The sequence below is a fragment of the Paramisgurnus dabryanus genome, chromosome 3 (assembly GCF_030506205.2).
Source record: "Paramisgurnus dabryanus chromosome 3, PD_genome_1.1, whole genome shotgun sequence".
Classification (NCBI taxonomy): domain Eukaryota; kingdom Metazoa; phylum Chordata; class Actinopteri; order Cypriniformes; family Cobitidae; genus Paramisgurnus; species Paramisgurnus dabryanus.
The window spans coordinates 51853674-51866427 of NC_133339.1; the positions used below are offsets into that span (position 1 = coordinate 51853674).

The 12754-nt window shown below is 37.9% G+C and overlaps 1 protein-coding gene across 3 annotated transcripts in view; it reads left to right on the top strand.

Annotated features, from left to right (window-relative positions):
• prkcab (protein kinase C, alpha, b) overlaps nucleotides 1–12754 on the top strand; it is a 157035-nt gene that overhangs the window by 52273 nt on the left and 92008 nt on the right. For all 3 annotated transcript variants that reach the window (XM_065249958.2, XM_065249959.2, XM_065249960.2), the window contains one exon: nucleotides 3974–4056. In XM_065249958.2, coding sequence (XP_065106030.2) covers nucleotides 3974–4056 — 83 coding nt within the window. The remainder of the gene's footprint in view (nucleotides 1–3973; nucleotides 4057–12754) is intronic.

Sequence of the window (12754 nt, forward strand, 5' to 3'; positions counted from 1 at the left end):
CATAAAGATTACATCAATACATTGCACATTCTCCAATGTGACTATTGCGGATGCACACCACACATAGCGACTTGTGCAGTTCTACTAAAATGCGATTTGTAATAATGTAGCTGTGTTGTAAAAATAACCAATATTAATTGCACAGCCCTAGTTCATTAAGAAGCATAGCAAGCAAAATCACATGATATCAATGTCTGATTCTGATAAGAATTCTTCCTTTTTTTTATGTTCTGGATAAAATGAACTTTTTAATTTACAGTAAGAAAAATATAATTAATATAACATGCACACCAAAATATAAACTCAGTATTATGTGGTTCATATGTTATGGTTCCTACACATGACTGATTTCATCTATCAGTGTCATTGTAATTTATGTGTAACTATCGATATGAACATCTGACACCCATAACTATATTAGGCTGCCCTAAGGTCATAATATCACTGAAATATCAAACATAAATAGCAGTCCTTACTAGGGTTCAAAGGATGGATGTGTCTTCAGCTGTATGTAACATACTCCAGCATTATTCTGAGGACCAGTGAGTGATGACAGATAGAGGTAGTAGCTTTTAAAGGTTTATTCAGTAATCTGGTTAGGTGCTAGAGGTGTTTGTTTTCTCTCAGTTTAGATCAAAGAAGACAAAACTGAATGTTTTATGAGTATATTCTTCAGTTCATGTTTGTGTGACTGTGGTGGATAAACATCTAAGGTTGTTTCTTTCACGATAGGTTGTTGTCAGCCGAGATCTGTAAAGAACTTGATGTTTATAGGAACATAGTGCCAACTTGATTTTGTATACATCTGTATGCTTTAGTTGGCTGTGTTTTATTCAAATTAAACCACAAGGACAGCGTAACATCATTTCAGGACAGATCAAACTTGAGCGCTGCTGACTCTGTTTAGACACTTTGAATTCATGCGCACGATAGAATCGCATGGGGAGCTGACTATCAAAAGTCCAGATAAAAAGTTTGCATTTAAAGTCAAACAGCAAACAAAACTGGCGTTACCTAAAGTAAACTGTCTGTATATCTTGTAAGTCCTCTACACCTTATTTTAGTTTTCAAATGATGAAAACATGATGCATATTTATAAAAAAAGAAATTGAATTATTCTGCTTAGTGTAAGCGCACATGTGGTTGAATGTGTTTGAACAGCCACACGGACCGCCTTCTCTTCGCCCATTTATCTAATCTGAGGTACTAAACACAAGTTTTAAGTCTTTTCTGACTTCTGCTGTGAACACACAGTGTACAGCGCTATTTTTAGATTTTCATTGATAAAACTAAAGCGACTGATCTCCGTGTAGTTTCATTTTGCAAGAGTGTGAAAGTTGCGCGATCTTATTTCATCCTTTGCGCTGAAAATTCAGAGAAAGCTCTAACATATACACGTACAAAACTCTGTGCAGCATTTTTATTGGCATGCTTTAGAGCGCAGCAATACAAAACTGTGGTTCAGTAGCTTGAAGCGTTCATATCCATGTGCTTGAGTAGAGTATATGTGTCTGTTCTCTTTGCCAAAACCTCAATGTGGCAGCATTACATATGGTACGATTAGTCATATTCATTTAAATCATGATCATTAATCCAAGACTCAATACTATAAATCTAAATGACTGCTGAGTTATAGCAGTGGGATGAAAGGCAATGCTGAATGTTGATGTAGCTCAGTATAAATTGAAGGCTGGTGTTAGTATGGAGTTGTTGACAGGAGTTAGATGGATTGGACTGTTTTCCAGCTTCTGGACTCTTGTGGGATCATGCCAATACCCCTGACATTAAAACTAATCTTTACAGTGGCCTGACCTGTAAGGACATTGTCTCACTGCAAAAAATCACTTTCTTACTTAGTATTTTTGCCTTGTTTTAGGTACAAAAATCTAGAAAGTCTTAAATTAAGATGCATTTTCTTAAAGAGCAACCTTTATTAAAATAACACAAAAACATTAAACAAGGTATTCCCAAGAGAACATGACAAAACACAAAACCAAATCATTACACAAACAAAGACTGACAAAGGACAACTGAAACTCTAGGGCTTTATATACACAAGGTTGAACAGGATAACAAGATAAATCTGACTGCAAAACATGGCAGACAGAACTTCAAAATAAGAGTGCAGTACTAGGGAAACACAAAACGAGATTATGACAATTTCAAAGCAATTTCAGACGGGTGCGTTAAACACAAAACATTATTAATATATTGGCTTGAGAAAGACAACTTACTGAAATGATATTTAAACTTATTATTATTCTTCTGATCCCATTTTCTAACTCCTCCTAGAGCTTTAACTCCACATACTCCAAACTCAGGTCAGACCTTCAGACTGCTCTGACTTGGTGTGCTATATCTTTTCTAGTTGATGGGACCTTCCGAATTCCTAAAGGGTGCGCCCCAAAATTCCCATTGACTTAACATTGAGACCAACTTTGACGGGCCATAGCTGTGAGTGAGAAACTTGTAGAAACTTGTGGCTTACCACATTTAAGGAGGCTGACAGGCTGTGTAAGAACATACATCCCAATGGGGTGTAAGCTGTACCCCTGGGGTGTAAGAGGCCCCCAAAAATCCCCATTGACTTATAATGGGGCAGGAAACATGCCCATATAAGGGAATAAAAGCATCCCAGATGGAATATCTTCACTTTAGAGAGTCATAGAGACATGGGGGTGGGCTCATTTTACTCAGTCATCCAATCAGTCTCCTAGGATCGCCCCTAGAGCTATTAAGCCACGCCCCTAGCAACGATTTTGGGTACCCTAGCAACATCTCCCATAGACTATATAAAAAGCCCAGATGGATATCTTTACACCAGAGTGTCATAGAGACGTAGGGGTGGGCTCATTTTACTCAGGCATCCAATCAGTCTCTTAGGATTCTTATTTAGGTATTAAACCACGCCCCTAGCAACCAAATATGAGCACCCTAGCAACATAATAAACAAAGCCTTAAATCTCTGGATCCGAAAGTCATAGAGACATGGGGGTTGGGTGTTTGGGTCATGTTAGCTTCATGCTACCTTTATGCAAATTCATGTTAGAATCATGCTAGCTTCATGCTAATTCATGTTAGCATCATGGTAGCTTCATGTTAATTCATGTTAGCATCATGCTACCTTCATGCTAATTCATATTAGCATCATGCTAGCTTCATGCTAATTCTTATAAGCATCATGCTAATTCATGTTAGCATCATGCTAGCTTCATGCTAATTCATATTAGCATCATGCTTTCGTCATGCTAATTCATATAAGCATCATGCTAATTCATGTTAACATCATGCTAGCTTCATGCTAATTCATGTTAGCATCATGCTATCGTCATGCTAATTCATGTTAACATCATGTTAGCTTCATGCTAATTCATGTTAGCATCTTGCTAGCTTCATGCTAATTCATGTTAGGATCATGCTAGCTTCATGCTAATTCATGTTACCATCATGTTAGCTTCATGCTAATTCATGTTAGCATCATGGTAATTTCATGCTTATTTATGTTATCATGTTAGCTTCATGCTAATTCATGTTAGCATCATGCTAACTTCATGTTAATTCATGTTAGCATCATGTTAGCTTCATGTTAAATCATGTTAGCTTCATGCTAAATCATGCTTACTTCATGCTAGCTTCATGCTAAATCATGTTTACTTCATGCTAGCTTCATGCTACATCATGTTAGCTTCATGATAAATTATCATGTTAGCTTCATGTTATATCATGCTAAGTCATGCTAGCTTATGTTTGCTTCATGCTAAATCTTGCTAGCTGTTTTAAACTTTCAGACCAGGCTTTCTCAAGCCAACTTAAAGTTTGTCCTCAAACTTTACTATCTAGTTCTTACAATTTTGAGATTTGCCACATGAACAGTGAAATGTTTTTACATCTGTTACCCTACTGTACATGTGTTGATTATTCAGTATTTGATGTGAATGATGTGCTGTAATATCTCTTCTCCTGTTTTCCACAGTGTGCTGCTTTGTGGTCCACAAAAGGTGCCATGAGTTTGTGTCCTTCTCCTGTCCAGGAGCCGACAAAGGCCCAGACACAGATGTAAGTAAAGTCTTATATTCTTCTCACACACACGCACGCAACCCCCCCCCCCCCCACACACACACACTTGCTCACATTGTCTTCACTGTCAGGGTGAGGTTGAGCATAATGAACTGTGTGTAATATTGACTTTCTATTGCTACGTTTACATTAGTGTGTTTTGGTTGTTTTTATAATAAAAATGATCCTTGTTCATACTAGGATTTCTGAAAAGATGTCCATCCACACTATACACGATTGTAAACGCATGAAACATGACCATTATACGCACACTGTGCATGCACAAACAAGTGTAAAAGCACTCATTTCTCTAATAAGAGCTTGGCTATCACAGTGTTATAACTGTTTTAGATGTTTGTATTGAATTTCATAACTGAGCCCCTGGTGTGAGTGCACTTGACAGAAGCTGAGGCAATAGTTGATGGCACTAAGTGCACTATTTAAGGTGCAAATAGGATGAAAACAACACACTGTCACGTTAAGCCAGAGGACAGCCTATGACTAGTTTAGGCAGCCTCATGGCACTATTCCATTGCATAGTACCCCTCGGTTTGGGTCAGGTAATCTCACTTTGGCTTGGTAAATTTTTCCATCGAGTTTAGTATCACTTTGGGGAGGTAGGGATTATAAACGTGTTGTTATATTTGCTCTGCCTACTGCTGTGACATCATACAAGTGAGAGCATGGTTGTACATTCCCATACATTTATTAATTCTCAGTCAACCACAAAATTAAAATTGACCACCACAAATAGATGTTTGCACACCGTGTTTATTACTCCCCATCTCACATGACAGTTTCTGTACAAACACCGGTGGCGTCAGTCGACACGCTCCGCTGAGCCTCATTTAAGTTGCATTTAAGCATATATGTGGACGTGCTACAGTGTTTTCGCATTACATTTTGGAATCAGCTCAGATCGCTTGAAACCCCAATAGAGGTGGCACTAAAAAGTATCAGGTACTACGTACTGCACCCAGTGGGAAAAACCCAAAAGTAAGCTTTAAACCGTGGGGCACTATGCAATGGAAAAGCGCCAATAGATTAGCACCTCGAAGTAAAATATGACCCTGGTGTAGATTAACTTCTCGTCTAAACCGCATTAATGAGGTGCTTTTAAAAAGCTTACAAACTTAATTTAATGGCCCTAAATGGCTGCTAAGTTCATTCAAGATTATACTGTAGTCTATGTTCAAGAGTCACATTGTATTTGGAGTTGTTTTAATTAAAGACAGCATCTTTTACCTCTTCTTCCTTAGCTTTTTGATTATTCAAGCATTCGTTCCCTGTCAAACAGATGATATTTAGTAGAATCTTTACGCTGCTCTTTTCTCTAGTTTGAGATGAATGGTGAAGAACTTCAGTTACAATATACATTCAGAATGAGTCATAAAACACCATAAAGTAAACTGGATGACCTTTAGCTATATGTTCCAACTCTGATCTCATTTACATATAAAAAATAGTTCCTGCAGGTAAAATAGCATGAAGTTACTACTTGTAATTTTATAGTAATATCAGATGTTTTATATACTTCATACAGCTCGTCTTTTTATTTGCTTGTAGTGCTCCACATTTACAGAAAAGCTTCAATGAAAAATCAAACCTGTTGTGCTTGTAACTCTAAGGTCGCCAGTTTGATTCCCAAAACTGTCAAGTTGGGACTGAGGTGCCCTTGATCAAGGCATCTTTTCGCCGATCCCCCCCGGGCGCTGGAGTGAATGATTGACACCACAGCTCTCTGTGTGTGTGTGTGTGTGTGTGTGTGTGTTCAGTACTCACTGGATGTGTTAAATGCAGAGGTCAGATTTTGAGTATGAATTCTATACATAGGCCATCACGTCACTTTACTTTAAATCATTTTAAAATAAAATGTAATATCAATGTTTAAGAGACTTTTTACTTTTGGCTCATTAAATTTAATGAGATTTGTGTGTATTTTTTGGAGAGTTTGATGTCTCTATGTATTTGTAAGTGTATGTGAATCAGATGATCAGGGCAGCTTGATCTCATGAGTTTGTTTGCTTCCCGGCATGAGCATCTGTTCAGACTTCAGGCTCTGTCACGACCCTTCAGATTTATCCATTCACCCCTACCGTCCTCTGCTATCTGCTCATTTTCACATCTCTCTTCTCTACTGCTTAGGTCATTCTGCTATATATAATTCTTTACAAATCTTTACTAAAAAATGTATGTTCTAAAAATAACATTTTTCCCTCAAGCGGAGCCACTTTGCGTCACAGTGAGATCGATACGTTTCTGTTTCTGACATTTAGACTGCTTTATATGCGGCTTTGATTTTTTTTATGTGGGCCAAATTGGCAGAAAAGATCTGGCAGGTCTCCAGTGATTTTCAGGGTTTTCCTCTCTGATCATATTGATACGTTTAATACTGGACTCCACTGTGGCTTTAGATTGGATCACCTTACAAGTCATTAGTGAGATCTATTTATATTGAGCCCTTTAAAACACATACTCTCATTCGCTCCTGGGGTTCTGTTACAGACTGCTTAAAATAATAAGATCATGTGATAAATGAACTCACTTTTTACACTCTTGTCGTTGTAAATTAAAGGCAGTTTATTTACTTATGCAAAAAATGTAAGTACCATGATGTGGCTATAGACGGTTTCAGTATAAACAAATGGCTTTTGTGTACAAAAAGATTACATTCTCTCTCTAAATATTTAGTTTGATTCAAAATAAGGTCTGCCAAAATGAATGTAAAACATATATATATATATATATATATATATATATATATATATATATATATATATATATATATATATATATATATATATATATATTAGTGAGTCCAATGCGATACGCATTGAGATGCATAGCCTACTATACGATACGTTAAAGATACATATGAAGCAGCTACCGATACCATGCAATTCACCCCTTTACGATGCACTGCGGTCTGATGCAATAAAAATATGATGCCATTCAATTTACACCATGTTCCAAGTTATTATGCACATGCCATCAGTAAGTTTAGAAATTGTATTTTTCCCTCAACACTTATATGACAGTGTAAATGTTACTGTATTTATATGAAATTAAAATGTTAAATAATAAAAATGTGGACTGAGCAATCCTGTCTAGAAGTATTGTGTATGAGACAAGGAAATGGTCTAAAACAGCATCGCTCTGAGGTGATATTTCTATGTCATTAATATTGAGGCCAAGTGACAGAATTAAGTCTAATGTGTGTTTACGGGTATGCGAGGCCCTGTCACATTTTGTCTTATACAGAGAGAATTAAGAACATCTATAAACGTCCTAGTCATAACGCATCTTTTGGGTTATCAACGTGGATATTAAAGTCCCCAAAGATAAGAGCTTTATCTACAGTGACTACAAGCTCAGACAGGAAATCTGCAATTTCTTTAAGAAAATCTGTGTGGTGACCTGGAGGTCTGTGGATAGTAGCTAGGACGAAAGAAAGCTGTTTGTTGTTACGATCAGTTATTTCTCTATTTAACAGCATTATTTCAAATTAATTTAATTTCAGTTCAGATTTATGGTTTACTTTAAATACTTTATTATAGATTGTAGCAACATCACCCCCTCTCCTCTTTAAGCGAGGCTCGTGCTTGTAATAATAGTCTTGTGGGGTGGATTCATTTAAAGTAATTTAATCATCCAGGTTTCTGTTTCCTGAACTGGGCCCTGGATAGTCAGACAATATCCCAAGTTTATTAGGATTTATTTAAACTTTAAGGGCTCTATTTTAACGATCTAAGCGCATTGTCTAAAGCGCACAGCGCAACGTCTAAATGGGCGTGTCCGAATCAACTTTTGCTAATTTAACGACGGGAAAAATGGTTTGTGCGCCGAGCACAACTCTAAAAATACTCTATTTGTAACAAACAGGAGATAAAGAATTTACAAACGGCCCTCTGCACGTTTCAGCACTTGGACAGCGTCAGTTTTTTTTAAGCATTACTTAAAGTCGCCATGAAACGGAAGTAGCGATTGCCTTATTTTCCCCGTGGTGACGTATATCCGAATGAAACGGCTTTTGAGATGAAATAAGGCAGGGCTGGATTTGAATTTGTCCATCGAGATCTGATTGGATCGTTTGAAGTTGGGTCGTGTTGCTAATTGCTAATCACTGCGATCTTCTCCCGGACCCCGCCCACCTGCCATACTTTTGACCGGAAGTGAAGAGAGATCGTTTTGAGGAGGGGAGGAGATTTGCATTTTTGATTAAAGATTATGAGCACACACGAATTTTAAAAAAATAATGAAGCTCACAGATAAGTCATTTGTTAATAATACCACACTATTAAAAATACATATATAGTTTTTCATTTCAATTTCATTGCGACTTTAAAAATGTTTCTCATCTCACCATATCCACAGAGTCATCATATACAATAAATTCGTGAGGTAGCATTTAAAAAAAAATATTTCAAAACAGATGCATTTATTTACTTACCAGGCTACAGGTGAAGCAGCTCTTTGCGCTGTCTAACATCTCATAATTAGTCCTCATTTATGTCCAAGAGACTCAATAATAATCTTTTACATTCAATCCTTTAATCTTTCATATTTAAAAGCGTTTTTGTGCTGCTGCCATTCATGTATGTGATAAGCAAACCCGTGTTGTCGTCCCGTATGTCCCGTTTATAGGCGTATATTACTAATGCGCTCTTTAAATAACAAAAAACACTATTACGAGGTTTTTGTTGGTCAATGGCGTAGTCTATTTTAGTTGCCTCAAAATAGCAACGCGCCAACAATGCGCCTGAACACTCCTCGTTTTCAGACCAGAACGCCCATGTGCGCAAAAAGGGGCGCAAATGCATTTGCTATTTACAGTAAACAACGCGGCGCTAAACGGGAAAATGATAATTACGCAGGGTGGACACTAGCAAAAGACACTTGCGTTGCGCATTCAGCTGCATTGCGCCGGGTGTAAGATAGAGCCCTAAGACCTTATGCTTTGATCCTATGGAACTGACACACATGGGATTTCGGGGATGCTATATTTAAATAGCATTTTAAAGTGTTTTTAGTCATGTAACTGATCGGCTTGCATTACGAGTTATTATAAGCACATACAACACATGAACTCAGAAAGTCAACTGTAATGTTTTTTTCATGACTTTATTTTCTGTATAAAATATTATCTGGAATGCTTGACTCTGATTGGCCACTGGCAACATTCCAAGGTTTGTTGTTCCCAGATCAGGATGCACTGATACCACTTTTTCCATAACCAAAACAATTTCAATACCAGAATTCAGGGTGTCTGCTGATACTGATAATAATCTGAAAATGTCAAATGTGTTGAGCTCTTACTGCTACATCCAGTATCATTTTAAATAAAAATAAAAAACTGAGCCTTCCTGAGAGGTCACATCAGTAATATCGCTAACAATAGTATGATTCAGAGTAGTACAGGGACCGACACTGTGTTCCTGTCACCGTGTCACAGTCTGTCTAGTGTTTCTGAACTCAATAGCAGCGTTTTCTCTAAAGGGTGCTGGGCATTACGGGCTGTACCAGGATCAGCAGAGTCACTTAGGGCCTCTTCACTGGTGTACACCTTCTTACATGCATTGGTAACATCAGCACTATCAGAAGAGCCAGATGGAGAAATTGCTAAACTGTATTGGTTGTGCACGATTCACCTGCCTGTTTAATTTGACAATGTTTTCCACGTAACTAAACATAATGGGGGGCAGTTTCCCAGACAAGGTTTAAATTAATCCAGGATTAGGCCATAGTTATATTAGGACATTTAAGTAGTTTTTACAAACAAACCTTATTGAGACAAAACAATGGCACTGATATATGTTAGGATATGTCGATTTTAAATAAAAGCAGCTCAAACATGCATTTTATTCTGGGACTAGGATAAGCCCTGTCTGGGAAACCCCTAACACCGAGTATGTTGATGTGTCAGAGGAGAAGTGATCCTCAAGCTTGAGTTTGGTTTCTCCAAGGTTTTGTTCTCCACTCTTATTATTTTTTTCACGGGTGGACTGCTGACATCAGGTTTAGGTTGGGTTTTATATTTACAGTTTTTCAGTGACTAAATATCTCATGGTCTCATGGTATATGCTTTTTATAGACTTGATACACCCTTATACAGTATGTTATCCTGACCAGGCCTTGACATTAACCTTTTTTGTTCACAAGCCAAATTGACTAGTTGTTTTCCAGAGTTACTAGACACTTAGCATTTTCACTGGCCACAATTTTGGTATTGGTAAAATACAATTAAATGTGAGTTTGGCATCCTAAATGACTTTAAGTTGAGATATTAAGTTGAATAAATGTCAGTTCAGAATGTTAAGGCTAACTCTCACTGCAAACTTAACTTTATCTGATTTTATCATCTGTCATTAAAAATTACAAGGGAAATGTCTCTTGGGGAGTGCTATCCGCTGTTCACTACAGTACTCTTAAAAATACTTTTCATAACTTTAATAGTTTTATTTCTATCTCTTGTAAATGTACTTTTTTAATGACTTTTATAAAACTAGACGGTTTTATCGGATGCACGCGGGTTGCAGCATTTATGTGTCTGGACCAGACTTGACTTCCTGTAGACTTCCGCATAGATTTAATAACAACAGAGTCCTTCTAGAGTAGACTATTTTTGATAACAAGCAAAATAAATAACCCGTAAATGACTATTACACTGAGCTAACGTTATTGTGTCAAATTAATGTATACAATATGAACTAAAGGTGCTTGAATTCTTGCCTGGCTGCCAAATCCTCACAGTGATGATCCATGCTGGCGTCTCCCCTCGACTTTTGGAAACCAAATTGTAAACTTTTCCACATGGTATTTGTTTTAGAGGTCAGTTTAGTCACTAGCCCGACCAGAAGTTAACTTCAGTCCCGATGCGCAACACACGTGCATCCGATGAAACGGTCTATAGTTTTATAATAAAGTAAGTTCCAGTCAATTTTTTACTTTAAACCCAAACAGTGGTGCGGCCCAAAAGACCAAGCAAATAATTTTTGACCATCCACCTGTGCAGTTAAACTGCAGTCATGTTAATGTGTTTTCACTTGAAACAGATCTTGTCTGTTCCCTTTATTGTCTTGACAAAGTACATCATACTAGAGGTCTTCTCGGGTCCAAAGAAATGTACCCAACCCGAAATGACCCAAATCACTTAATACCCGAACCCGACATGCTTAAATATTTTTTTTTAAAGAAAGACCCGAGACAAACCTGAGAAAATTAGACCCGAGTCCGACCCGAACCAGTAGCATTTTTTACCCGACTGGACCCGAATGTAAATGGCCCCGAGTCCGACGTGTGCACGCAGCAGTCAGACGGAAAGAAACCCAGCTGGTCTCGCAACCAAATGTACGTTACATTTAAAATTGACTGACATGTCAGTCTCAACACACAATGTCACAAGTGCTCTTGGAAAACAGAGGAGAGGTTTGCACACATGCGAGAGAGTTATGGTCCGTTTGGCAAAAACACATACATTTTAAATTACCGAGACCTGATGCCGCTAATATTATACCCGACCCGTGTCCGAGGCACACGTGACACTTTTAGACCCGAACCCGATCGTGTCTCGGGCCGGACGTCGGGTTTTCGGATCTAAGTGGACCCGTGAAGACATCATACTGCTTAGCGTACATGTTAAAACAGCAAAACATTCATACTAAGAGGAAAGCCCCCAGAAGCGTGTCACCTTTTTCACCTCTGGTGAGTTTGCAGGCATGTTTAACACTGTTGTTGTTATTTTCTGGCTTACATTCAGGAAATGAAGTTTACTGTCTACTGTTTCCAACATGATTATTGCAATAAGAGCTAAACAGATGATGATTTCTGGAAGAAAGTACGGCATCATTTAATTTGTGAGTGTGGACAGGATGTTCTGCTAAGGGTTTTTGTGTTGTATTGTGAGAATCGTATATTTGGAGATGTTTTAGAGGGGGAGGTGAAGCTCTGAGGAGTTACATAAACAGAATTGCCACCCTCGCACCACAGCGACAATAACAGCGTCCCAGAGGAGGATCTGTGTGTGCGTGTGCCCAGTGTTTGCCCACTCCTGCCGCGTCATACTTCAGTGTGTGTGTGTGTGTGTGTAAATATCTGCCTTTAGCTCACTGTGCCCTCCGTTCTTAGACAGTACATTAATCCAAGCACTGAATAAATACAATAGTTCATAGTGACTAAAATCATCAGAACCAATAAAAGTACCAAAAACGTCCTGCGGTATAAACCTGTCATAGCATTGTCTTATGAAATGAATGAACCTTTGCTCCTAAATCTCACTCTTTGTTTTGATAATCCTCGTGCCTTTTTTATCTGAATTAAAGATCTGAGCTAATGTGAAGCTACAGATGTTGATTGTATGACATTAATATATTATTTTAGGTCGGTGCTCACTGTATTTTTAGGGTCCCTCACAAGAATTGCTGGTTTATATTTTCAGTGAGATCTGTTGGTAAACTGAATGGCCAACAAAATCTCATGGCAATTCATATGTATTTTACGAGGTGGCGGATTCGTAATTATTTGTACAACCACATTTGTAAGTTTTTGCTATCGCCTTTGTGAGGTTGGGGTTAGAAGTGGTGTGATTCATATGAATTAGCCAACTCTTCAAACATGTAGGGCTACAAGTTCTGTGTAATCAGACTGGTATGGTGCACTATGTACTGTAAGATCGGCAGCCTTATATGTTGAAAGTGCATGA